Below are 27,393 nucleotides of genomic sequence, written 5' to 3'. Positions count from 1 at the left end.
TGCAGATTTTCTTCTTTTTTTCAAGTTTTTCCTCTTGAATCAAGGGTCCAAGGATTGTTTTGTGATTTGGGGTTTTATACGTGGACTTGACTCATAATGTGAGTATTTTAGTTTAAACTTCTTAAAAAAAAAAATCCGAAAATAAACCTGGAGAAATGTACAGTTTTGATGTAATATGTTGCAGACAGGTGAGAGCAGACCAGTACGGGGGGGGCGTAGGTGTCATTTTTATAGAGGCCTTGTTGCTCGTCTTCATTCACATTTCGCAGCGTCAGCTCATGTCAACACCAGTCAGTGTCCCTCCTTAGCGCCGCGATTCAGTGCAAACAGGTAAAAATACAGCAGCACATCTCTGACAGGGACTTAAAAGTTATTTGCTGCGACAAAATAGATTTTACCGCCTGAGAACGTCAATAATAAAAACAGGCAATACACCAAAGAAAGACAGGAAATACCGTTTTAATTCGTAATCATTCCAATCTCAACACCAGACCCCCCGATCTCACTGAACTCATGTTTAGCATCAGAATGCCTCCTTTGCATAATCTTCTCCTAATTACCAGCAGCGGTTTAATCCTTGCCAATCACCCTCCTCGAGCTGATCATCTGGCTCGAACATCCCGCGACGGATTCCCGTCACCTCCTCTGCGTTATCGTTGGATTTCATCACCCGCCCCTCCTCTCGTGCCTTCAGCGTGTCTCTTGGTCTGAAGGTTTCCAGTGACTGACTCCACCTTTCGGAGGATTAGCGAGAAGCTGGAGCACCGCCTTGTTTGTTTGGCGCTCATCCTGGTGTGGAGCATGTCAGGCCTTCAGGATTTCTTGCGGTATTTCATCTCTCAAAGATCTACGGTTGCGTTCTCATCTGATTATCCTCAGTTTTCCTATCATGGGCAGCAGCCGCCCTCGAAGTAAATCTGAGCACGGCAGAGTGAGAAGACGAACGAGCCTCAGTTTTTGACTTTCCTTCAGAGGATTATTCTAATCTGCAGGTGGAGAAGTGTCAGGGATTTTCAGCCAGGCGCGCATGTATGAGCAAGAGTGACTAAAATAAGGAAATGCAAATTTTCCAGCTCCTAAATCCATCTTTGAGATGGAGATGTGCGTTTGCTGCCACTGAAGGAGGCCAGTTGCTGACAGACAGACAGGGAGAAAGACACCTTTCTCTCCACTGCGTTGTATTAGGGAGCTAGTTAGCTTAGCACAATCAATAGCAGTGTTGAGGAAGTGTTAGCATAGCGTCTTAGCAACGTGGAGTGACTGCCACCAACATCTGCCCCACTTGAAGGCCTGATTACACAGTATTTTCCACTGGTGATATTTCCCGGCTAACACACGTTTGTTGTTTTGAATTAACATAAAAAAAACTACAACACCCAGCATGCAGCAGCATCCTCATTATAAAGCGTTACTACTTTATATGAGTATTAATTCACCTGTCAAACATTATTTATTGTAAAAGCTTTTTTTGTTTTTGGTTCCGCAAATAAAATCCAGACACGGTGACAAGGGGCCAATGCCATGTAATACTTCACCTAAAAAGTACATTTACTTGCAAGTACTCACTCATAGAAGTATTTTCCCTCCTGTATCTCGTCTTTGTGACTCCAGAATTCAGGAAGAACCAAACACTAAAATGAAGTTTTTTGAAAAGCAGAAAATACTGAGTATTATGATTATGATTATGATTATGATTATGATTATGATTATTATTATTATTATTATTATTATTATTATATTGAGTAAAAGTATAGAAGTATTTGATTTTGAGTTTCCTTATGTAGTAAAAATATTTTATGTACTTACTTAACTGTTATTATTTGATGCATTATTTATTATTCTCAGTACCCTGCTGGGTTTTTTTTTATCCTTGTTAAATTTTTAATGACAAAAAACTCAGAAAGTAAAAGTACACATTATACATGGCAGCTTCATCAAGTACATCAAGTGTCATCATGTTTGGTCAAAGATTCTTGTGACAGACGGGTTCAGTTTAATGTGGCTAAAAGCACAAAGTCCCCAAAGGGTCAACTACTACTGAAAGTACTAAAAAAATACTCAACTTACTCTCAAGTTACTTCCCAGGACTTTGTACTCCTCAGGAGACTCAAATGACCTGCTTAAAGCTGCTTTGAAGCAAACATGGAACACTGGCGCCTCCAAGTGGCCACAAGTGGAAACTACAGGAACCAGCTGGCTGGTTGTGTTTCTTCAACACAAAGAACTGGAGACACTCACGACCGGAGGAGAGAATTTCACCGTTGAATTTGTCTCCATTTCTTCCTGTGTATTTCCACCTTAAACAAGTTCATGAACTTGAACTTGTGCAGGATTTGATTCCTCACAAACAACTTGGAGCCGAAAGAGGAGGACCTGCGTCGCTAGAGACACGAGAGAGAACTTCACAAAGTGTCCCCGACTGGAACGAGGAACACTTGAGGGTTCGTAAATAATGGAGTTTTGTTGTTATTGGGTTTTTTTTTATTCTTTTTTTCTTATTTGAATAAAACATGTTGTGCACACAAACACAACAAGAAGACACAATTTATTATTCCAGGCAGAGGATTTTTTTCTTCTTCGTTTTGCATGAATGTGGAACATGAAGTCGACTTGAAACAATCCTCCAGACGTGTTTGTGGCTTCCGGTGAAACCCAGAGTGGAAACATTGGACTTTAAGAGGAACCCACATGTGCGACCTTGTTTGTAGACTCAGAGTGAACTTCCTGGGCTGTGAGGAGGCCGTCAGACGAACCCTGGCTTCTACTCTGCTGGAGCGTCTTCCGCTCGTGTCTACAAGTGACACTGAAATTAATTTGTTCCCTATCGCTTCCTCACAGACATTCCGATATGTTATCTTCCACTGAGCAGCTGGAGCGTGCAACGCTGTCCATCAAAACTATTCTAATTACCTCTGAATACTGCGTCTGACTCCTCTGTAAACATTCACAGCTCCAGAGGAATCTCTGTGTCACTGATACAGAATGTAAAATGAGGAGGCCTCAGCCCTCGTGTGGATCATAGATTCATGATAGATTCGATGAGAACATGCAGGTGCTGCAGGTTCCCGGTTCTGAAGGCAAACCTGAAGCTGCGCTTGTCTCACACAATACCTGTGTTGCCCTTAAAAAGTTGGCTTGTTCCTTTAACGTCAGGAGAACCCAACTGTTCCACACTGAGAGGTTTCTGAAAAGAGGGATCTGGAGTGGGCACATTCATACCGGCAAACAGAAATAAATGGAAGCCGGATTAAATTTGGCTGAAGCATTTAAATGCACAAGGGTGGACAGCACGTAAGTGTTTGTTTGTTTTTTTACTCAAATAATGTACTAAAGTACACTGTAGACGTATCTACTTGACTTGAGTATTTGAGTTTTAGATAAATACTTTTTACTCCAACACATTTCATAGTAAATATTGTGGTTTTTTTTGCATTGAAAATAACTGAACAAAGAAACAACCTAATTATGTCCTATGGCCATGAATTCATGAAACGCTTCCTCATTATCAGTTGAAAAGAAGCTGATGCTGTTTTTTTTTTTTTTTAAGAAAAAAAGAATTACGATGCCGATATCATCGCACATTCACGGAGCGAAGAAAATTCAGACGCCTTCCGCTGGTGACACGCGTTGTGCTTTTATTTTGAAGACGAAGCCCTCCTTGTTCCGGTCTTGTCTTGCGTGGAGGTTTTCGTGTGACAGCACCTGTTTGTTCTCCCCCTGACTGACATTCGTGACTCGGACTTGAGGCTGGAAAGTCTCCATGTCGCTAGGGTGATTCAGGTGAGTGGAGCGCGGCACCGCCGTGAGACCTGGTGTGCGATTCCTCCCCGAGCCTCGGCGGGTTAGCGGCGTGGCTGGCGAGGTGCTAGCGGTGTCGTCATCCCGGGCTGATTTCAAAGTAAAGCTCCGAATGTGTTTCAGTGCTTTGTTATGTTAAAGATGCTAAACTCCCTTCAACTCTCCTCCAGTTTTATCCGAACACATGACTTGAAACATTTATAGGAAAAAGAAAAACATGCAGGTATTTATTGTTCTTGCTAGCTGATACAATATAAAGAACATGCGTATACTGGTTAACTCCATTGTTTGTTTATAACATATATTGGAAAATGTAAAAAACAAAAACACGAGGGAAATATAAATACATGTGAGGGTTCATGTATGAAACTACATCTAAAAGTATCTGAAGGAGATACGACGAAATATGAGGAATGTATTTTGTTCAAAATTCTACCTCAAACCCTGGGAAGTATTTCCTATTGAGTTTGATGGGTAAAAGTACGCATTCCAGGTGATATTTGTACTCGGGAGCGTTCATTCCTGGACCCTGTGACCCCCGGGGTTCACGCTGAAGTGGTACGTTCCAGCTGGTCGCGTCCTCTTGGAGATGTGAGGCTGCACAACTTTGTCTTCATCACGTTTTGAGTGTCTTATAATTTCAATTTTTGTCGATAGTAAATACTTTGACTGGAGTAGAATTTTGGACGGAGGCTTTCACTCGTGCTAGAGTGCTCGTTCATCTGGGTACTTTCAACTGTAACTCCAGTAAAGAACCGAGTTCTACTTCGTCCATCACCGCTGAGAAATTCGTGCTCGATTTGATTGCGCGTTTAAAAACAGTATTTTATTTTGAAGGGCGCGCTTCCGGGGTCCGCGCGGTGATTGCTGCTAGCAAGCGCAGTTGTTTTCAAAACAGCGACCGAGAGAGCAGCTGAGCACTGCGGTACCGGACCCCTCGGTGTTGGACCACCTCCCGCTGGAACTCGGACTCGCGTCTGATGGGATTTACTCCGAGAGGGAGAACCGGTGAAAGTCAGGCTCCGTCGGCCGCTGGGAGGGCAGCTGGTGCGGGGATAACATCGGGGAGGGGGAGATGCCCTTGACTCGTGGGGGGAGGAGTCAGGAGGAGAAGGGGGGTACCATCATGCAGTGTATCGGGAGAAGTGTAACTGTGTGATCCTCATTGGCAGGGCGATGCGGTGCAGGTTCTTCGCATCCCCGCCAGCCGTGGAGCAGCAGCAGCAGCGTCCTGCTGACAGGGGGGAGTCCCGGCCCTGGAGGTCCGTCGGTCGAGACGAGGAGGCCTGAGCGGTCGCCACCTTCGGATTATCTGGTGACAGACGGGACGAGTGAGTGACAAGATAAACAAAAGCCAGAGCTGCAGATAAGAGGGTCGAGTTTCTGCTTTGTCCTCGTACCACGGACTCTATTTGGAGTTGATGTTCCTATTAATAATACATCTCACTGGCAGCTGCCTAGGAACTGCAGGCTCAGGACTCTGTAACTCCTAAAGTGAGGTGGCTGGAGGGGCAGTAATGGCCGACCACGAGGACACGGAGTTGTCCGAGTCCCTTCAAAAGGAAGACGGGTTTTCCAGCGAGATGGAGGAACCAGGTACCAACTTCAAATCGAAAAGTCTGCCGGTGTTAAACAAAGCACCGCCCCAAGAGGAAACCCTACTGACCAGCTCGGCGCGGATGTCCATGACGGCGGAGGAGAGTTCTGAGTTCATCCAGCTCCCGCCCAGCGCGGCCTCCTTTCAGACCGAGTCCCCGACCAGAACGAACTACCTGCCCAAACCGGGGAAGTCGGCGCTGAACAGGCCGAGCTCATATATGGAGAACACGGCGATCCGCAGGAGTAAGAACTTGGCTAGGAGGAAGCCCCCAGGGTTCTTCGCGTCCAGGTTGGCTCAGATTCGTCTGCCGAGCAGGAAGTACCTGGCGGTCATCTTGCAGGACTCTCGCTGCTTCCTGTTCTGCATGTGCTACTTAACGTTCATCCAGTCGCTTATGGTTTCGGGCTACCTCAGCAGCGTCATCACCACCATAGAGAAGCGGTACAGCCTGAGGAGCTCGGAATCAGGCCTCCTGGTTAGCTGCTTCGACATCGGGAGCCTCCTGGTGGTCGTTTTCATCAGCTACTTTGGTGGGCGGGGCCAGAGGCCGCGCTGGTTGGCGGTGGGTGGGGTATTTATTGCAGTAGGTGCAGCCCTCTTCTCCTTACCTCACTTCATCTCCCCGGCCTACCAGATCCAGGAGGTTAACTCCTCCTCAGCCAATGAGGGCCTGTGCATGAACAGCAATGCCAGTAGCAGGGACCGTGTTGACATCACATCCTGTCCCAGAGACCAGGAGGGCAATGAGCACAACCTGTATGTGGCGCTGTTCATCATCGCTCAGATCCTGGTTGGTATGGGATCAACGCCCATCTACACGCTGGGACCCACCTACCTGGACGACAACGTCAAGAAGGAGAACGCCTCGCTGTATCTCGGTAAGATGTGAGGGCGGGCTCGACTGCTGGGGGCTCATCCTGTTCATTCCGGTGGAGGCGCAGACGGGTGTGGCTTCAACACACTAGACGTTTGGGCATCGTATGTTGTTATCTTCCTGTTTCCTGTTAGTTTAGTTGCATCATTCACATCCATATCCTGCATGAAAGAGGCGGCGTAGCCATCTTGGTGTCACCCATTCCAGTAGTTGGTGGACTGCGGAGGGGTGTTTGTAGTCCTGCAGGAAGTGATCCTGTCAGCGATGAGGGGTGTTTGTAGTCCTGCAGGAAGTGATCCTGTCAGGGATGAGGGGTGTTTGTAGTCCTGCAGGAAGTGATCCTGTCAAGGATGAGGCGTGTCTGTACCCCAACAGGAAGTGGTCATCTCCTGGTTCCTCCACCAACAGGAAGTGGTCATCTCCTGGTTTTTCCAGCAGCCAATGGGATCGCTCCATCTGACTGTGGTGATTGCATCAGTAAATCAGCTCTGGTGAACAACAGTTGATGATCTTCCAGGTTCAGTTCCTCAGGATCATCTTCACTAGTGAACCCCTCTGATGATGCTGGAAGTCTGAATGCTACAGTTAGCAGTGCTAAGCTAACGTTAGCCTATGAAGGAGCAACACCAGCGTCACATGACTTCCAGGTCACCACCACTAAGCATCAGGCCTTTTCTGTTTCCCCCTGATGACCTTTATTGACCTCCACCACCTCTGTAGGCTCCTTCAGACTCTTGTTAGCGACCCACTTTTTCAAGAGTCTGGAATCCCGGGTGGTTTTTTTACTGACATGTTTCACTCTGTAGAACTAATAAATAACGGCAGTACTTCATTTATTCAGGCCATTTTTTCATCATCATTTGGTTCTACGTGCCTGACACCTGCTGCAGAAAAATCAGCAGGTACATCAACTGATCTAGCACCCCCCCCCCCATCATCATCATCATCATCATCATCATCATCGTCCTACAAGTTGTCACCCCAGTTCCCTCAGACAAGACAGAGTCCAACGAAAACAACAAATGAGAGCCGGGATGTGAAGGAGGACCGGGGCCGCCGAGGCAAGAGGGGAGGGTCTTAGCTCGCTGGGACGTTTATTGCGATAACACGTTGTCGTCATCTCACCTCTAAACTTCAGCTCAGTGCTCGTATGCTAACAGCTGTTAGCCGGAGCCCAGGGGACACACGGCCAGTCGAACCCCTTGGCCTCGGTCATGTGATGCGCTGCAGCCCGTGGACTCCTGTGAAATGAGCTGTTTTACTTTCATAATTTCATCTTTTTGGTCCGATAACATTTTAAAAGTCTGCAAAGCCACAACAGGAAAAAAAAACTGCAATGACATTTTTTTATTATTTTTTTAGACTAACTGACGGTTTCACCTCCAGGAAAGTGATCAAATGCATAACGACAACAACGGTCGACTCATCCGGCCCCGACGTACGGATGAAAAGCAATTTTCTTCTTCTGTGATTTTCCTGAAGAGGGAAGCTGCCCTTCAAATACGTGTTAGAACTACAAATTGGAATTATCTCTACCCTTCAGGAAAAAACATATTTGTCATCGTCCCTCTGCCTGCTCCAGCAGCCGCGCTGGCAAGTAACCAGAGAGGGTTTTACTGGCAAGACCATCAACCGGTGTGGGTCGGTGTGGTTCTGAAGGCTGAATGGAAACATTTGTTCACGGCAGCAAGTAACCACGGCGTCGGACGCACCGCTCAGGCTGCGTGTCACTGTGGTCATTTGGGTTAATGGCAGCTGACAACGTCTCCAGTCACTGGAATGGGGGCAAGATTTTTTTTATTTTTTTTTAACAAACCATGACCTGCTTTAAAGAGACACCGCAAGGGTTTCACTGCATTCACAATCCCCAGTTTACACCAGTGTCGATTTATGTTCATAATTTTGTTTCCGCGTTTTCCACACCTCAGTGATGAATTTTGGTTGCTTTTTGTGAGCAGATAATAAAAATGTCATTGTTATCCGGAGTGAACATCCTCTCAAATCCACCGCAGACCCCGGAATTCTATTCCTATCGAAATGATTGCCGACTTTTTGATGACAGCAGGTGTTTTCTCCTGGGTTTTCAAAAATCCATATAATGTGGTACTAATAGTTTTTCAAAAGTAATAATAACAACAGTCGTAATAAATCTAAATAAAGACGATTTGTACAGAAGTGGTCTCCCCCCTAAAAGACGCAGCAGCAATAAAACAGGCAGACACAATAAAAGAGGAAAAACAACACTGAATAAAAGCTCGTGGATGAAAAAGCGAGTCTTCAGGAGTGATTCAAGAGCTGACGCTGATGTCGCTGGCGGCGGCGCTCCACAGCCGAGGGGCCCGGAAGCGAACGCTCGGCCCCCTCTGGTCTTCCGCGGAGAGGTGGGAAAGGTCAGCAGGTTCCTGCCTGACGGGACCCGTTCAGACAGAGGCCCCAAAACCCACAGCTGAAGAATGTTGCGTTACATGATGACGTTTTGGAGTCCGGTGGTAACTCAGCTGGTCGTCGCGTGACCGCATGTTCCTTCACCCAAACTGAGATCAGTGTCAGAGATCGTTCCGAGGATCCGTGTGATGCAGGAGAGGACAGAACACCGGTTCTAAGAGTTTCAGTTCTGAGGTCAACTTCAGAGAGTATTGATGAGGTAGCAAGCAGCTGTCAGTTGGTGATTTGGAGCGTGTAAATTGACTTTTTTTACATTAAAAAAAAAAATCAAAATGACCTTTGTTTCACTTGCTTGTGAGGGGCGGGGTGTGGTTGGGTGGGGCTTGAGCCGAGGTTGTGGCTAGCGGTGGAGATAACAACCTCCTCCAGTTCAAGTAGCAGGTTGTTGTCTGAAACGTACCACTCATTCGTCTTCACGGTTTTATTTCAGCCTGCAGTGGGAAGCTTGTCCGAAGGGTTGCGACCGCCGTGAGTGTGGACGCTACCGCCAGGCAGCCATTGTTAACGCACGTGTGCTCTGAATCACTTTCCTGGTTGAACAAAGGCGGGTCAGTATAAGAGCTTCTCTTCTGAAACTATGATTTCGGATCCAGGGTGAGAACGCTGACTACACGCGTAGCAGCCTCTTATGCTACTTAGCTTATTATGTTAGCGGCGGAAGCTAAGATGAGCAGAGACAGCTGATGTCTGTGGTACATGGAGAGCCGTAAGCAGGATGGAGTGTGGATGGAGGCGCCGCCGTAACCACCCACCCCACGGCTTTATCTCTGCAGACACCAGTAAAAGAGAGATGGATGGAGGGATTACTAAGCAGAGGGAGAACTTCCTGGCTCAGCTCCAGTCAACACAAACCCAAACCATTCAGGAGCATTTTGTCTGGTAATCCCTCACCAGATCAAAGGTGTCTTCTGTTGTCTCTGCTCAAAGAGAGATAAAAGCCCAACTGGGAGAGTGAGCTTGAAGTGTTAAACTCAGATGGGTTTGCCCATTAGGACGAGTGCCAGCCCAGCAGCCTCACAATGGCTGGGCTCTCTGGGGGCCTGGAGTAGTGAGACTAAAGGATTTCTGTTTCCAGGGGTACTACTGACTTTCACAACACACCGGACCCTTGATTAGAGGTCTGTGGACACCAGTGTGTGATTATTGAATATTACATGAGCGTTCATCTTCTGCAGGAACATGTCCTGCTCTTCCGCTTTCCCCTTTTCCTCCAGATTTTGGAACCTCAGCTTTTTCCAAGCGTCTTCTCGTTGTTGAACTGACAATCTTTTGCAGGAAATTTCCCAAAGGGGGGGTGGTGGGGGTGGGGGGAGGGGGGAGAAGTTTGAATCAACCACCCACTTGTGAAATTGTCTGTCTAATTTGGGATCCGCTTTTGCAGAGCCATCCGATCCATTTCATTATCGTTTCTGTCAGGCAGAATCATGAATTCACGACAGTTTGGTTCCTCCATGAAAGTCAGCGTGGCGTCATTGAACTGCGACTGGTAGACTGTCCAAGTTCTGGTTTGTTCCAGGTTTGTACTCAGTTTTGGCTCATCTGTGAACAGAGACTTCTGGCTGAAGGAAGCCTTGTGGTTCAGGACTTTTCAGTCCCCAGCGCTGCAGCGGTCCATCCACCAAATCACAAACCCCAGGATTTCAGTGGCAGAAAGATTCGACAGCAACTCTCAGACTGACGTAAACCTGCTGTGTTTTGTTAATTTGGTCCAGAGGGGACGTGGTGGTGACCGAGCTGAGCTGAACACAGTTTACTTCTTTGTCATGGACGCGCTGTTGTGTGCCAGTTTGGGTGCAGCACACTCACCGCCGGCTGTAGAGCAAACATTCTGGCCCTGCTTGGTGGTAGCCTACATATGAGATCATGCCTAAAGGCGTGACAGACATCCAATAGAATAATTCAGCACAGTATAGCTTTGTAACCCCAATAAGAGACGCTCTGTTTGGCTCTTGTGTGAGGCCACATTGCAGCCACTTGAAATTTTAATGTGCCAGCTCAGAGACGCAATATGGGCCTAACTATGTTTAACAGCGCCATGCTGGTTGGCGTTCTGTGTCACTCTACCACACACCAGCCTGCTCGCAGCTACGCTAGGCTGCAGTCACTCTTCCTACTGCACTAATTTTATCACGCCAAGCATCGTTCCCCAAAAATGAATCCCAGCACACAAAGCCAATCGTAACGATGGCAATAATGATGATTGTAGATCAAAAAACAAAGATATGAAGTGCTTCTCAAGACTGAAACAGGAAAATCATCCCAACAATGTAAACGAAAATGTATCCAAGCACGAAAAAGAGACTTTTTCTGTTTGAGTTACGGTGGAGCTCTGATGCTGAATGTTCTTGTTTGTTTGGGGTTTTGTTTTGCTGTGAGCTGTGTTACGATGAAACTTGACCTGATGAGATTCAGCTTTGAGAGGTTGAGACCTGAATCACTCCGGATCCACCTGTGGAACGTTCTTGTCCACTTGTTTAGGGTCATTTGAGAGAATCCCAGCGATACCGCCGGAAAGGTCCCAGAAGTGTTTGGTGCTTCACCAGAAAATACGCGGATGTACGTCACTTGTAGACGCGTCGAGCTGCTCCAAGATGTCCCAGCTGGAGCGAGAACTCTGGCACAGAGCATTCGACATTCAAACATGCAGGGACATTCATGGAGGTGTAGCATGTGAACACGGTGGCGTGAACACGGTGGCGTGAGCGTACTTGGGGAAGGCAATGTAGGCTGACGACAGTTCTCCTTCTGTCCTCAAACTGGGAATCCTGATGACAGAACGTGTGCGTGAAGCCTGCTCTCAGACGCGTGCAGGGACAGAGTTCAGCTCGTTGGGAAGTTGTAATGAGACAGAGCTGTGTCAGCAGGTTGCCATGACAACACCGTCATCCCATAATGTGTCATTGTGTCTTCCCCTTTTCATCTCAGCGCAGTCCGGCCTGTCTTGGCCCGGCCCGGCCTCAGCTGTGTCTCTCAGTCTGTCCGTGTGTCCCTCTAAACACTTGGTCACATGACTCCTCACTCAGCAGGGGGGGGGGGGGAGCGGCTGCTGTTTTGCAGTTTTCCAAACGCTGCAGGTCACAAATCAACAACCCCCCACCCCCGCCCCCGCTAGCTGGCCAAGAGCCACTGCAGCCTCAGATAAAACCTGACCAGACCAGAGCTGATTTATGTCTCTGAGTTATGCTAAATGGATTGAAAGCTTACAAGCGTTTCCTTGGTTGAGTGATGTTAATATCGTTCTGATGCTCATGCAACCTTGAAAATGGCCACAGTAATTTCAGAATTACGTTCAGTCACAGCGGTGGCCACTCGTCCACCCCCCGCTAATTTACAGCAGCGATCCATCTGGCTCAGAGGCGTGGGACGCTGTGTGTGTTGTCGGCCCAGCAGGTCCAGATCCACGTCATGGGGGACTACCGATGCAGCACGTTGTCGGGAAGCAGCCGCGCCTCACAGGGCTTCTGTGCTCTCATTATGAGTGCGGTGGTGATGCAACACCTTGGCAGAAGAGGAGAACTTGTAATCACGGCGAGGGACCCTGCACATGGAATTCAGCTTCTACCAACACCGAGGGGCGGGAAGCGCCAAATGCCCGTGATGTTTTATCACCGCGGAACATTGATTTTGTGATGCGCTGAGTATTGGAATACCGTTAGACTGGGATTCATTACTTCTGAAGATCTTCTGTTTTGTTCAGTCAACTGTTCCGCCCTCTCATAGTGGTTCTAGATAGGAGGGCTCCGGGTGTAACTGTAGAGCTCAGCTTGTGAGATATGGATGGTCTCAGCGGTCCGGGGGGGTCTGTCCATCTGTCCATCTGTCCGTCTGTCCCGTCCTCATATACACAACATCTCAGGAATGTCTGCAGGAAATTTCATGACATTTGCCTCCAACGATGAACCGGTGCTCAAAGGAAAAGCGTGGTTTTAGCTCAACAGCTTGTACGCTCATGTCGACATATTTTCACCCCAAAAAATCGGATAACTTTTTTGTACTTTCTGCACCGTTATTGGTGGACGCCCGCCAGCTCAACGCCGGAGCTCGTTGTTTTTTTCTCTCTCTCTCTCTCTCTTTTGTTCTGTACGTTTTCTATCAAACATTTCAGGTATTTACCCACATTTTCTTAATGCAGCAGTGATTTAATGGAAACCTCACATCTGCTGCTCCGCCTCAGATCTCGGCGGCGTCCGGCCCGCTCATCTTTTATCCCTCAACTGATGGTCCGCATCACGTTGCATAACATGGCTGCACGCCAGACCAGGGTTTTCCCTCTTTTCCAGCTAGATGAGAGATTATCCATGATGCTGTCGGGCTCCCTTGGAAAGCCCTCAATCCCGGCTCTATGCTTTATCATCCCAGGCTCTGGCCATCCCCATCAGATGATGTAAGAGGCGAGAGCAGGGAAGAGGTGGAGGGTCAGTAACTATGTGTCTGAGAAGATGCTCTGCAGATGAGTAACTGCTGCCGGCATTCCTGGAGTAGAACATACCATGAAAATGAGGCAGTTTTAGCAGGGTTTTTTTTCCTGACAGACATGCAGAGTTTTTAAAAGTACAAATTGCAGCTGATTCGAACAAGTTGGTGCTTCGTTTTTCACACTCCAAAATCAGACGAGCACCCCCGTCGTAAGACATGATGGTACACTCCTCAGCGCGAGCTCAGGATGAAGCTCCCAGTTCTCGATTTACATTCCAGCGCTCACCTTTGGTCACAAGCTTTGGTTTGTGACTGGAAGAATGAGGTTGCTGTGGATGAAACATGGACTCCTCCAGGCACCAGTCAGTCACTGGAGCCTCCAGGGCCACAAGACGACATTACTGGGAAAGATACACCGGCACAAGCCGGTTCAAATTATCCTCATTTTTCGTGCATCGTGGATGGACGACAGGGAAAAGAAAGTCGGAATTTGTGCTCAATCCTTAACGCAATTAAAGTTGTGTAAAATGTACCTGCTTTGGGACTCCAGGATGCAGAAAGAGCCAGACACGTATATGTAGCTTGAAGCTAATGGAGACTGACGGCTTAATTAAAACTGATCCATAATTTTGCATTTATCGATTACTAATCGCCGACAATCAGATGACAGCTCAGCGGTAATCACACGTAGCAAGTGTGCCCGTGTTTGGACTGTTTCTCCAGTGGAGGCATCGATGCCTACCAGTCGTCCTGTTAGATAAACCGGCACATTAAACCCGTTTTTCCACAAGTCTTAGTAGCTCACATTTCATGAATATTTCAGAATATAACGTCGGCCCCTCAGACCACAACATAATAGAGGTTTGGGCCTCCTGTCTTCTTATCTGGGTGTTCCTGAGAATGCATCAGCAGTTACATCCTACGTGCAATGTCTTAGAGATGCTAAGTAACATGAACCCAGAGCTCCCAGTAGGTTCCCAGGACTCTCGGTGGGGTTCGGCCGAGCCTTCGGTTTTATGTCACGCCACCTGATTTTGAGTTCACTTTAAACTCCAGCCAAGGAATGCAAGATGTTAATTCCCTCTAATTGGAGAAATCTCATTCTGGCACTCAAGCAGGCTCCTTGTTGCTCGGTCATATGATCGGCACACATGACCCACACACTTGGCCTTTTGTGTCCCACTCTTAATGCTAGATTAGTTTGATTAGGAGCCTTACATAAGTAAGTTTAATTAATACAAAAGCTTGTAGAGTTCTGTTTTGTTTTGTTTTAAATCTATTTTTAAACATGTTGAAGATAAAATGGTGGGGCAGCTGCTTGCTGGAGCTTGTAGACAGAAAGCTCGTGAGCAGTTGTGTTCCTTTTTCTTCTATAACCAACAGGATTGATTGATTTTTCTGCTTCATGGAGGTTGACTTGCTGCTCAACGCAAAACCAGTCAGAAGCTCACAGGAGAACTTTACACTGAATGTATCCGGTGGTGGCAAACGGGATTGTTTGATCGATCAATCATTCCGAATTTTATTGCACTTTTCATGAAAGTAAAAAAAACAAACAAAAAAGTGCTTTTCACTTGGAAACGCAAGAGAGGAAAGAATGTAACAAAAGAAAACACAATAAACAAAGATATGTTAAAATTATATAACGGTTTATACAGTAAGGAGGAATCAGTCAAATCCACCCCATCATCGGGATTTATTAAACTGATAGAAACCAGAAATACAAGAGAATTCACCTGAAAATAAACAAGACACAGGTGAGTAGAAGTAACTGACTGATTTCAAAACTCGTGAAAGTGTTGCTGTATGTGTCTGCGAGCGGTGGAACAGGGTCATTCACGATCAAACCTTTCTCGTTTAAACTGTAAAATCCAAGGGTAACGTGTCTTATGCCCCCTGGTGGCCACACAGGTGTCACTGCAGTTTGAAAGTTTGGACTCTGGTCTCACTTGGCTTCTTCTGTCCTCCTCCCCAGCCATCATGTATGTGATGGGAGCACTGGGCCCGGCGGCTGGTTACCTGCTAGGAGGAGTCCTCATCGGTTTCTACGTGGACCCCAAGACTGTCGTCAATATTGACCAGAGCGACCCCCGCTTCATCGGCAACTGGTGAGACCGACAGGGTAGCCCAGGCGGGTCCAAGTGACAGCAGAGCCATAACGCCGTGTTAGACTCGCCGTGACTCTGAAGTTTACTTTTTAACTTAAGTTTCATTCGCTCATGATAGATATATTATTTCTCCCTGAATGTGTTGAGTGCAAATCTAGAGACTTCAGAGGGAAAAATGTAACCTAAACACAGAGAAAATTATTCACGGGGCTCTGTAAAAGCTGGTGACATGAACAGTTGGAGTAGGAGGAGGAAACAAAGGGGATTCGAAATGAAGCATCAACTACACCAGGGAGACGGAAGGTGATTCTTCATCCCCACACGTTTATTTTGTCTTGAGCTCACAAAAGTGTATTTTGCCCTCCTGCATTACTTCGTTGTGACTCCAGAACGCAGGAAGAGCCAGCCATGTATACTTAGCTTGAAGCTAATGGAGACTGATGGCTAACAACAGCTCAACTACCCTAAAACGTCGGTTGACAACCTCTCCAGGTCGTCTGGTTTAATACAGGTGATGAGCTTCTCACGCGCTTTCTCTCTGTTCAGACGTCACTGAAGGGGGGGAAAAACATATTTGTGAGCTCAAAACTCGTATCATTGAGTACTTTAAAGGCAAAAATACAGTTTTTGGGCAAAGTATTATTATAAAACCAAGCTTGTACGCGGAGGGTGTTGGGTCTCTTGATCTTGTGAGCATCTTAGGTCCATCTGAAAGCTGTCGGCGTGTGTGAGATGAGGTTAGTCATCTATTTACAGCTCCAGTGATGCCATCTTCTAAATGACAGCATAACCAGTGACTCACCAGCAAACATCCTCCAGCTTCCCCCGTGAGTAGTAGGTGATGATCGCAGGACGAGGATGGATGAGGATACCAGTGAAGCCTGACTGGTGGATGGATGGAGAGGTGGTACCAGACTGGCCCTCTTCTCATCCCCGGCCGGCTCACCTGAATTCCCCTCTTGATGAAATCCCAGTTACCTTCCTGCTTGATGATGCTTGTGTTCTCCTGGTCCAGGTGGAGCGGGTTCCTGCTGTGTGCCGTGGCCATGCTGCTGGTCATCTTCCCCATGTTCACCTTCCCCAAGAAGCTGCCGCCCCGACACAAGAAGAAGAAGAGGAGAAAAAAGTTGAGCCTGGACGACCTCTCCAGCGATGACGACGTCCTTAAAGAGAAGAACAGCAACAACAAGAGCCAGGCAGTCACCTCGTCCATGGGCTTCGGCAAGGACATCAAAGGTACTACGAAGTACTGCAACATGACATCAGCACATTTCCCACCAGCTGGAGCGCCTGCAGGCATCCGACTCTGATCAGCTTCGTGACCCTGCAGTCGTTGATGTCATCTCAGCTGCAAACCCAGCTGTCTGTTTTCCAGCAGCGAAGCCGTAACGTCCGAGTCTGGAAAACAGACTTGATCGGGAGAGAGAGAGAAACACCGTCACTGTCTCCCGTGCTGCTGTTACCGCAGCAACCGAAGACTGTAAACAGGCTGATGGTGCTTCACTCTGCTGTCAACATGGCTGCACAGTTCACTCAGGACTCATTTGCACGCTACTGTGCTCAGCAGATCCAGCGCTCATTGCATCTGGTTGAAGAGATTCAGTGCTTCAACTGTTGCAATACTAAATACAGGGGAAAAAACGAGATGAAAAGAGCCATCACTTGCAGGCGCAAGAGGATTTCCTGCATGTATGCAGGTGCGAGCAGCTGCTGGTGTCACGGATGATGTGAGAGCCGTTTGCTCTCCCAGGCTGATTCTGCTGCTCCGTGTCCTCGCATCGAACTGAAGGAGCCTCTGGTCACACGACGGCGCAGCGCCGGAAAACGTCGAACAAAAAGTTTAGAAAATAAACAAACTGAGCCCTGTGTGAGAGGAGCCGTCCTCCAGTGGGTTTACGCTATCAGACGTGTTTCATGTCACAGTCATGGTGACCAAAAGGCTGCCCTGGAAGCTCACCACGGAGCCGTATCCCAGAGGTCCACAACCTTTAGAGCCTCAAGGAGTCTTTGTGTCGCTAATATCTGTTATCCACATTGTGAAGTCCTTGTTTTCTGTCCAGACCTGCCCAAGGCCGCCGTGAGGATCCTCAGCAACGTGACCTTCTTGTTCGTCAGTCTGTCGTACACGGCCGAGAGCGCCATCGTCACTGCTTTCATCACCTTCATCCCCAAGTTCATCGAGTCTCAGTTTGGGATCCCGGCCTCCAGTGCCAGCATCTACACAGGTGAGGAGAGTCAGCAGGTTTGATACGGAGTCGCTGCCGGTCTTCACAGTCCTCAGACGACCTTTATGATAATAATAATAATTATTCTTATTATTTTTATAAAACAGCTCAGTCATCACAAACGATGCTGCGACGTTTATCAGATTAACAACTTGGCTTCATCGCCCATCCAGGCCAAAGTTTCCTTCCCAGTTGTAGCAGAACTGTTGTCGTGTAACGAGCGTGCTAAAGGGGTCGCGTGTGAGTTCTCTAAATGCTGAATGGGCGTCTTCTCCACCCCTCAGGTGTGATCATCGTGCCCAGCGCCGGCGTGGGCATCGTCCTGGGGGGCTACATCATCAAGAAGCTGAAGCTGGGAGCCCGCGAGTCGGCCAAGCTGGCCATGATCTGCAGCGGAGTCTCCCTGCTCTGCTTCTCCACGCTGTTCATCGTAGGCTGTGAGAGCATCAACCTGGGGGGGATCAACATCCCCTACACCACTGGGTAAGCAGGCTGGGTTCGAGCTCATTAAAACCTCTAGCGAATTCCTTCAGAATGATTTCACTGGGACTCAAGAATGATCGGGTTTTGAGGTTTTCTGCATCTCTTGGAGGATGAAGTGAAGCTGCGTCTGAGACCAGCAAGCATTTGTTGAAGCTGCAGTGTGGAGCCTCGTAGCTGCAGGCTTCGTTGCTCCTGTTTAAGCTGTAAAAACAGATGCTAACGCCTCAAAATGCTGCTTCGATTCTTCTGGGTGTCTGGCAGCTCCTGCGTATTTACTGGTTCCACCATCAGAACTTGGTCCGATGATATTTCGGGAATTAAATTCATCCATATTCAAGCTAGCAGAGGGCAAACAGGAAGTAGCCAACAGGTGTGAAGTTTCGAGATGGACGTGGCGAGAATGTAAGTTCATCGTTTATAGAAGAAACAGGAAGCTTTATGATATGAATCTTGCACAGCGACTGTCATTGAAGACAGCACTCGAAGGCTGAGCTGGACGCCAGCCTGGAAATATTAGATTTTAGGACGACCGACGAAGAAAAGCCTTTTAGAAAGACACACATACTGTCGGCTGTTTATTTTTAGCAGACAGGAAGCGTGTCTGAAATCTTAATAGAGGCTGTTTTTTTTCTTGTTTTTTTTTTTTTTTTTTTTTTTGCTGAAGTGAGTTGAACACCTCCCTCGTGACTCCGCCTCCGGGGTCTGGTCGTAATTCCAGGAGTAAACATGGCCTGGGAAAGCTTTCCACGAAATCGACACAGCACAGCCTGTCTCGTATTAAATCACTCTCTGACGTGACGGAGCCGCGGCAGCTCCATCTGTGGCTGGTGTCGGGGTGGAGGCAGTCAGTGCAGGATAACCAGCCCGGGAACGGAGGCGTTTTCTCTCTGGACGCAGCTTCTCCGACAGCGATTACATGGCAACCATGGAACACGTCCAAGGACAGCTTGGAAGAGATGATGTTTGGCTGACTGCCCTCTCCAGATTCTCCCTGGGTGTTTTTTTATTTCCCTCCCTCTCTTTGTTTCTCCTCATCTTTAGTTCAGCTACTAGAGTTATCTTTTGAATTTCTCTTTACGCCCTTGCTCTTCTTAGTCCATCGCTCCCATCATCCTCTTCCCAGGTCCTGAGCGTCCTGGTTTCACCTCCCTGCCGCTATCCTCACTTCCTTCTGTCTTGCCTTCTTCTGTCTCTGCTGTCCATCATCCTCTCCTACCCTCTCTGTCCTCTACCAGCTTTCACTTCCTACCCATTTCATTTCTATATTTCTTTTCCCTTTGTTCCCCACTCTTCTTCTGTCAGTTTTCAGCCTCTCTTGTCATTTTGTAATTGGATCATTCAAAATCAATAGAGCGCCACAGGCATATTTGTAGTCCAACAGGAGGTGGTCATCTCCTGGTTCCTCCCCCAGCAGCCAATGGGATCGCTCCATGTGACTGTGGTGATTGAATCAGTAAATCAGCTCTGGTCAACAAAAGTTGATGATCTTCCAGGTTCAGTTCCTCAGGATCATCTTCACTAATGAACCCCTCTGATGATGCTGGAAGACTGAATACAACGGTTAGCAGTGCTAAGCTAACGTTAGCCTATGAAGGAGCGACACCAGGGTCACATGACTTCCAGGTCACCACCGCTAAGCTTCAGACTTTTTGTGTTTCCCCCCTGATGACCTTGTAATGACCTCCACCACCTCTGTGGTTCAAGCTCTGTGGACAGTTGCACCATGGGTGATGTAGCTGACGTTCTCGTGCGTTTCCCTCCAGGCCGACTCTCACCATGACCCAGAGGAACCTGACCGGAGGCTGTAATGTCAACTGTGGTTGTAAAATCCATGAGTACGCTCCGGTCTGCGGCTCCGACGGCATCACCTACTTCAACCCCTGCCTGGCGGGATGCAGCAGCGTGGCCAACGACAGCACTGGGGTACGACCGCGTCTCACGCTTTGAAACTTAGAGGAGAACTGAGGAACTGCAGGATGTCCCAGTGAAGCACTACAGCTTTAAAAGATTGCTACGGTGGTGTCATTAATGCTTCTCTAATGTCCAAATAATACGACGTCGTCTCATCACACCTACCGCTCTGAAAGCTCCTGCAGAATCTGTAGTTATTCCGACATAAGTTAGAAATACGTGAAATATCCACTGAATATGTCGAGAAAATGGCGTGATAGGAGTAACACCACCGGCCCGTGAAGATCGCTTTACTTGATAAGTAATTTTTGCCTGTCAAATAATTGTTGGAACAAGGGTCAATGAGATTTTTCTTATGGTTGAAGTATCGCATCAAATGTAAATCCCAGTATTTTCAGCAGGTAATGATCTGCCTTTGATTTTTTTGAGTTCAGGGTTTTTTTTCTCTCTGTGGAACATCAGTTGTTCTGTCCGTCTGAAGCGTGATGATGGACTTCACTTGGTGAGGTCTTTGCAGTTTAAAACTGTCTCCTTTCTTACCCCCCCCCCCCCCCCAACACACACTCACACACACACAGATTCGTAACTACTCGGACTGCGCCTGCGTTCAGAGCCGGCAGGTGATCACGCCTTCGTCCAGCGGTCAGGGAGGCAACCAGCTGCAGCTCGTCATCGTCAAAACTTACCTGAACGAGAACGGCTACGCTGTGTCAGGGAAGTGTGACCGAACCTGCAGCACCCTCATCCCCTTCCTCATCTTCCTCTTCATCGTCACCCTGATCACAGCCTGCGCTCAGCCCTCTGCCATCATCGTCACCCTCAGGTACGAGAATACGGACGCCAGCCGGACCAGCCCCAGGAGAACCTCAGCACCGGGTTCTCTGCTTGATGAAATATCAACCTGTTAGTCAGCTCGTTGTGGAGCACAGCCAGTAACGTGTGTGTGTGTGTGCACGCGTGTGTGTCTTACAGGTCTGTAGCGGAGCAGGAGAGGCCGTTCGCTCTGGGAATGCAGTTCGTTCTCCTCAGGACTCTCGGTGAGTGCAGCGCGCCAGGACTTGAGAACTTTACTTTCTTTTTTTATAACTTGAAATTCTTGGCAAAGGATTCAAGTTCCCTCTATTTTTACTGGATTTGTTTTAGACGTGAAGCAGCTCACAGCGTTCTGCCGTCGAGCTCCAAGATGCTAGATGCTGCTTCAACTATAAACCAGCCTTTTAAGTTTAGCTTCATGCAGTGTTGTTTTAGAAGGCTCCGCTTGTTTTATTCATTTATCATTAGGAGTCTTATTCCTCTTTGATTTATCAGCATTTAACTTTTGATTATTTTGATGCAGTACTCCATCATTAACTGATTATTTTCTGTGCCGTCTATCTTTTCAGATAAAGTCCGATTCATTTCACTGTGTGAGTTAATATGTGAGCGTAAGAGAAGGAGAATTAATTCTACTTAGTGAAATAATGCTGCTGCTGTCTGTGTCTACGCCTCCAGAACACTAGGTGGCGATACGTTCCGTGACAGTCTTGTGTCACAATGTGACTGAGAAGAGTAACATATTTTTATTAGATTTTCTGTTTGTCTCACCTTTGATTCCTTAACGTGGTTCTGGTCTTCTGCCTATTTCTTTACTGACCTGTCAAACTTGTTTTCTTTCTTCTCTTTCTTTCCTCATTATTCTGTCTCTTTTCCTTCCCTCTCCTCTTCCTCAGCCTACATCCCTACACCCATTTACTTCGGCGCCGTCATTGACACCACCTGCATGTTGTGGCAGCAGGACTGCGGCATCCACGGCTCCTGCTGGGAGTACGACGTCACCTCCCTACGCTTCGTTTACTTTGGCCTCGCCGCCAGCCTCAAGTTCCTCGGCTTCCTCTTCATCTTCCTCACCTGGTACTCCATCAAGTACAAGGAGGAGCGGGTGGAGCGCTGGCTCAAGCGCCACCTGTCCCCAGTCGACACAGTGGGCAGCCTCGTCTGCCACCCGGGTGGTCACAAGGGCCACGCCCGCACGCGCTCCTGCCCCGTTAACATCCCCCGAAGTGACCCCAACGCCCTGCCTGCTAACGCTGCGCCTCACGCCGGCGCCCTCAACCGCGGAGTCAGCACCCAGAGTTGCCCTGGAAATGAGCTAAAAGCAATAACTCCTCCTCCTCCTCCTGCAGCGTCGCTATCGCCTGCTGCACCGCCAACACCAGCCCGTTCGCTGGAACATGTTTCAGTCCGAGTTTGAGTTTCAGAAGGGGGGCGATAAGGCAGAATACACACACACGCACACACACACACTCACACACACACGCACACATTTCTTTTTATTCTGAAATCCAGTCTTGGATTTCAGCCGCCGTCAGTCATCATACAGGCATCCTGCTCGCTCCTCAGAATGGTCTGAACCACCAGCTGGAGGTGGTGATGTATTGTGAACCTTGAGGTCGTTGCTGGAGCGGCGCTACGTGAGTCCAGGTCGGACTGAATCCAGGAGAACTTCCCCTGACACCAAATCTGCTTGGTTGGTGAAAACATTGAAGGCAGCTGGACGTTCCTTTGTGATCAGCCGGCCGCCAAAGCAGGCGCACAAAAGCTCAGCTTCCACATTTTGGATGGAGGAGAGCCCCCCCCACCCCCACCTCGGCAGTATGTGCCTTCTGTCACCGCTGTCCTCACATGTACAGTACCAAACACACTGGACGTCCCTCCAATACACAGTAGGAACAAAGTGAACAGATACCTCAGTTCCACCGCTCCCCCCCCCTCCACCTCTCGTCTGCCTGCGTCGTCTTTTGATGTTTTTTAGTTTGTTTTTTTTTGTGTTTTTTTACTTTTTCTCACCATCATGTGAGCATTTTTTGTTTTTGGGCACTGCATATCAGCGCTCTGTCGGAACAAAAACCCATGGAAATGTGATGCACTGCTACTAAGTGTTAAGAAACTGGAAACCGATGGCATGGTGCTATGTGAAAACTCTGTTAAGTGTCCGTTTTGTGTTCTTTTTGGTCATTATTTTTAGGGTTAAAAACACTTGAAAAGAACCCAACTGGACATTAGGTCACTGGGCTAAGCAGCTTGGCACAACAGAACGCATTCCTGTCGAGCGCGAGGCCTTTTGTTACTCCTGACACAATGACACGTCGTATTACCGCTGGAAGTTGGATTGTTTGGCTTTTGCCAGCTCTATACAATGCACCCATACATCCGAGCCATTTCCCTCCCAAACTGGGACCCGGATAAGTAGTTTAACCTGGAAAGAACAAGAGCTGCATTTTCCTCTGGACCTCACTCCTGGCTGGACGTGTTACCAGGTGCTTGGAAGATCACGGGAATCTGCTCCTGTGGTTTAAGAATGAACTGGAGAAAATGATCCGGGCTCCTCATCAGACTGTATTTCTGAGCACTTATCAGGTACAATGACAGATGCAACCAATCATGTTCCAACATTTGTATCGAACATGCTAGCAGACTAGTAGTCGACCGACGCGTAGCGGTCATAGTGTAGTCGTCTCTTCTTTGTCAGCTTCAGGAATAATAAGCTGCTGGTGGGAATAGAAAGCGAGCTTCCGGCCTGTAGGACCGGAGCAGTAGTCCCAGTGGTAGATGGGTAAGAGGACACTCGAGTGGAGTTTTCCTCAAAACATGTTGACAAGATCGCTTATAAATAAAAGTTCCGGGAAAAACAAATTAAATCAGAAAAATCATTGGAAACAAAATCCTTGCATGATTATTGATGAATCCTTAAAATTAAGTAATTAATCACTTGATTTAAATTAAAAAAAATAAAAAAAGGTGAAAGATCTAAAATCCTTACAGCCGCGGTGATGTCTGTGAAAGACACGTTTGGTCCAAAAGTCAGAAACGAAACAAAAAACAGTTCAGTTTGGCGCTTTTACACAACCTGTTCAAAGCGGGAACACGGTGCCGTTACGTTTGCAGTGGAGGTCGTCACGGCGTTTAAAGGACGTCTGACAAACAGACATGGTTACTGCATTTCTGCTAGCAAACCCACGAGGGCCATGAACAACGCAGGTTTTTGCTGGCGGCCATGTTGGAAGCATTTACTGAGGTGTTGGTCAGCTTCACAAAAATGCTCCTTTACGTGTTCTATGGGAGTATCGACCCTGCTAGCAGAGCAACACACAAGTGTGGATGATGTGAGAGTCAAGAACAAAGGCGTAGGGAGACCAGGGTGCAGGAGAGCAGCGAGAAAGCCGTGCAAATATACAGCACAGGGTGACGTTAGCTTAGCCGCTAACAACCAGCTAGCAACCGAATCACCTGACTTCCTTGTGAGGGGAGTTTTCAGAATAAGTCTCTCAAAGCTTTTCTCACAAAAGGATGATGAACAATGCTGCCTCTTTTTTTTTTTTTTTTTTGTGGCGTTGAGATCCCTGGAGATGATTGTGTTGGTAACTGATCCAGGATCAGGCCCGACGAGGCAGATCTGTTATAACCAGTGTTTCTGTCGACACGAGAGCGTGTTGAATGTTGGTCTTAAATTGTCCCTAAAAGCCCTCCATTTTCATGACACATGTCTTGCTGGAAATTAACTGGTTCTCTGTGGTGAGACAAACTGCTGTAGAAAGTCACTGCAACATGGAGAGATTAAAAAAAATGGAACAATGTTAGCTTTGCCTCTTAATGTTTAACCGCAAAAGCACCAACTGTTTACTCTGCTGTTTGGCACTGTCGTTGCTGGTAGGACCGTTTTCACCGCTACACCGCTGCTGAACAGACTAGCAAGTGTCGGCAGAGCCAGGGAACCAGAAGTTTCAGGCACCTACAGGTTGAGGATTGCTAGGACCACAAGGTGGCGCTTGCCTCATGCTGGTTCCTCAGTCTGAACAGAACCACCCTTGCGACTCTGGTCTAAACTGAACCAGGAGTTTCTGAATCTACCAGAGGGTCATCAAGTCTGCCAGGAAATGAAGGTCCGGGACGTGCGGGAGCACACGTGCAGGCAGTGGTGACAGAAGTACGCGGTTACTTCTCTTCAGTAAAAGAAGATAAGATGTGATATTGAGTTTACTCAAGTAGCACAGGTACGGTTCCACAGCCTTGGGTCCTGGAACCTCTGATCTGTCAAGCTCACCTGAATGCGTTCTAAGTGTTAAAGTTCATCCTCATCAGGTTTCCTCTGCATGATCTGTGTCTTCACAGTCACTGAGGCTTCAGGGTAAAAGTACAAAATGTCCTTTGAAATGGAGTAAAAGTGCAAAATACCCTAAAATATATACTGCAGTAAAACTCCATGATGGCGTACTTAAGAAAAGTACTTGGGTAAAAATACTCGACGACCCTCCAGCACTGCCTGTGGTTGCCTGAAACTGACGGTTCTCTCGTTCTGTAGGGACTCGAAGTTCCTCAAGGTTCTGCAGTGCAGCATTTTCCGAAGTTCTCTAATGTCCACCTCCACCAACAAAACCTCAGAGAACGTCGTCAGTCTCCGAGTGAGGCGCTTAGAATCCAACCTGCGAGTCTCAGCGCCTCTGGTGTGCGTCACGTCTCTGCGTCTGGTCATCAACTGGAGCACCTTGATGGTGATGATGTCGCCATGTTTACGACGGCGTTGCAGGATCTGTGTGAAAGAAGCTGATGGTGTAAAAAAAAGAGAGAGAAAAGCAACAAATGGTCACTTAGTAGATGCTGGAACTTGATTGTTTTGCTTGATAAACGGCTTCAGCAGTTATAAGAACTAAATTGCTAACAAACCTCCCACCACCATCACCACCATCATCGCCGCTATTCTTGTAGTTGTGACGTCTCCTCTGATGACTCATTTACTGTCCAGTCATCAGGGTGTGAAAATAAAAATTGAACTATTTTATTTGGGACATAAAGGTCACAGAAGAAGAAAAAGGGCACCAACACCAACCGCGTTACGTGTTGTTCTAAAAGTAGCGAGTTGGTGAGAGAGAAGACGCGCTGGGCTGAGCAGCCGTGACGGGAAAGGTTGAGTTCTGAAGGGTTGATCTGAGGCGTCTCCCAGGTGCCGTCTTGTTTACCCGGAGGAAACCAATCGGCCAGCGACGGAACAGTCCGGCACTGCGAGTCATATTCCACACAAATCCCTCCTTTTTCTGTAAAACTCAACAAGTTTCAGGTGTCAAAAAGACACACACACCAAAAAAACAAAAAAAAGCCGCACCAGTATTTGACATTTTAAACTTCTGACTCAATTGTTTGATAAATGGCGTTGTTAAATTAAGGTCTGAAAAGAACAATTACATTATTTTTCTCTGTGCCACTTTAGGGAGCTGAGACCCAGGCTAGTTAGCTTAGCACAATGAATGGTAGTAGGTGGGATGTGTTTGCATGGCTCCATGCTAGCCTGCATTAATTTAACCAGGGTTGAGTGTAACGTTGGTGATGAAATAACAGTTTAAAACGAGGAGACGTTGTAGTGTTAGAATCAGACACGTAGCTGGAACTACTTTCCTGACTGGGCGCAGTGATTTGACGCAGCACCTCCAAAGCTCCACTGGAACTTGGGTCAACAGAACCAAACGTTTGTTGAGGACTAGAAGAGCGACTGCTGCTACTGATGATGAGGAGGAGGAGGACTCCTGCTGGACACACCAGCATCCTGGACCTGAGCTAGCTGATGCTAACACTCCCTACCCACCACCAGACATTGTGCTAAGCTAACTAGCCTGGGTTTCAGAGGATAGTAGACTCTCTAACTTGTTGCGATACAGTTCTTATCACAAGTATTCCAGAGCCTTTGTCTGCACCTGAGGACTTGAACACAGTCCAGTGGTGACATCACATGATCTCTCTATCATATTTTATTGACTGTCTCACCCATTGATGCTCTGTTACTGAAATCTGGCACCAACCTTAACAGCGTTAACTTAACTTGAGGAATCGTGTCTTTAATGTGAGCAAAATATGAAACTTCAACGTATTGTTGACCTGGAGAGTTTCTGCATGGATGTTTTCGTAAAGTTAAGCTGTTGTTAGCCTTCGGTCTCCATTAGCTCCAAGCTAAATATATGTAGCTGGTTCTTTCTGCATTCTTGAGTGGCTACGAAGTGATGAAGGCGGGGAAGTCCTCCCAGTGAGCTCAGGACTCTCCGTGAGTGCGGACGTGAAGGTTTGGCTTTAAAGGTGAGAAATGATCTGAATTTGGACACGGAATTTCACAATTTCCTGTTTGTCGCCAGCATTTCAGTATTTGTCGCTTTTACTCTCCGCCGCTCCGTTCACCTCCCCCAGCGAGCAAAGGAGCCGTTACCTTCACGTGTCACGTAGTTACCTCATCTCGAGGTGTTGCTCCCAGACTGATAAAACCCTGAAACCAGATTCATCGAGCTGAGGACAAACCTTGGATTTCTTTTTTTTGTTATTTCTGAAGGACAGCGTTGGTGACTGAATGAAAGGCCACTCATGGGAGGCAACATGTAGATTTGTGGATAAACTTTTCACAAATGCCTTGGATACTTGACCTCTGTTAATAAAAATGTGAAAAAATAAAATGGTGTTACAAAGACCAGCAGTTTGTTGAGTTATTTCTGAAAACACTTTTTCTTCACTTCGGTAGTT

The 27,393-nt window shown here is 47.5% G+C and overlaps 1 protein-coding gene across 5 annotated transcripts; it reads left to right on the top strand.

The window, feature by feature from the left end:
• Positions 1–1,824: 1,824 nt before the first annotated feature.
• Positions 1,825–27,335, top strand: slco5a1a (solute carrier organic anion transporter family member 5A1a). 5 transcript variants are annotated; one of them, XM_086204429.1, is made up of 11 exons: positions 1,825–2,441; positions 3,647–3,780; positions 4,971–6,276; positions 15,109–15,241; positions 16,257–16,477; positions 17,302–17,466; positions 17,751–17,949; positions 19,713–19,872; positions 20,439–20,683; positions 20,833–20,897; positions 21,570–27,335. In XM_086204429.1, exons 3-11 carry the CDS (start codon positions 5,316–5,318, stop codon positions 22,088–22,090), a joined length of 2,670 nt encoding a protein of 889 aa, XP_086060555.1. In that variant the 5' UTR covers positions 1,825–2,441; positions 3,647–3,780; positions 4,971–5,315; the 3' UTR covers positions 22,091–27,335. The 5 variants fall into 5 exon arrangements, with proteins under 5 accessions (XP_086060555.1, XP_086060554.1, XP_086060553.1 ...); XM_086204428.1 differs by having other exon boundaries at positions 1,825–3,291; XM_086204427.1 differs by having other exon boundaries at positions 1,825–3,291; positions 3,548–3,780.
• The last annotated feature ends 58 nt before the right edge of the window (positions 27,336–27,393 follow it).

The sequence above is a fragment of the Aulostomus chinensis genome, chromosome 5 (genome assembly GCF_037954235.1).
Source record: "Aulostomus chinensis isolate RoL2024-O1b breed Wild chromosome 5, RoL_Achi_v1.0, whole genome shotgun sequence".
Taxonomy (NCBI): domain Eukaryota; kingdom Metazoa; phylum Chordata; class Actinopteri; order Syngnathiformes; family Aulostomidae; genus Aulostomus; species Aulostomus chinensis.
This window is presented reverse-complemented; position numbering and strand designations above follow the sequence as displayed.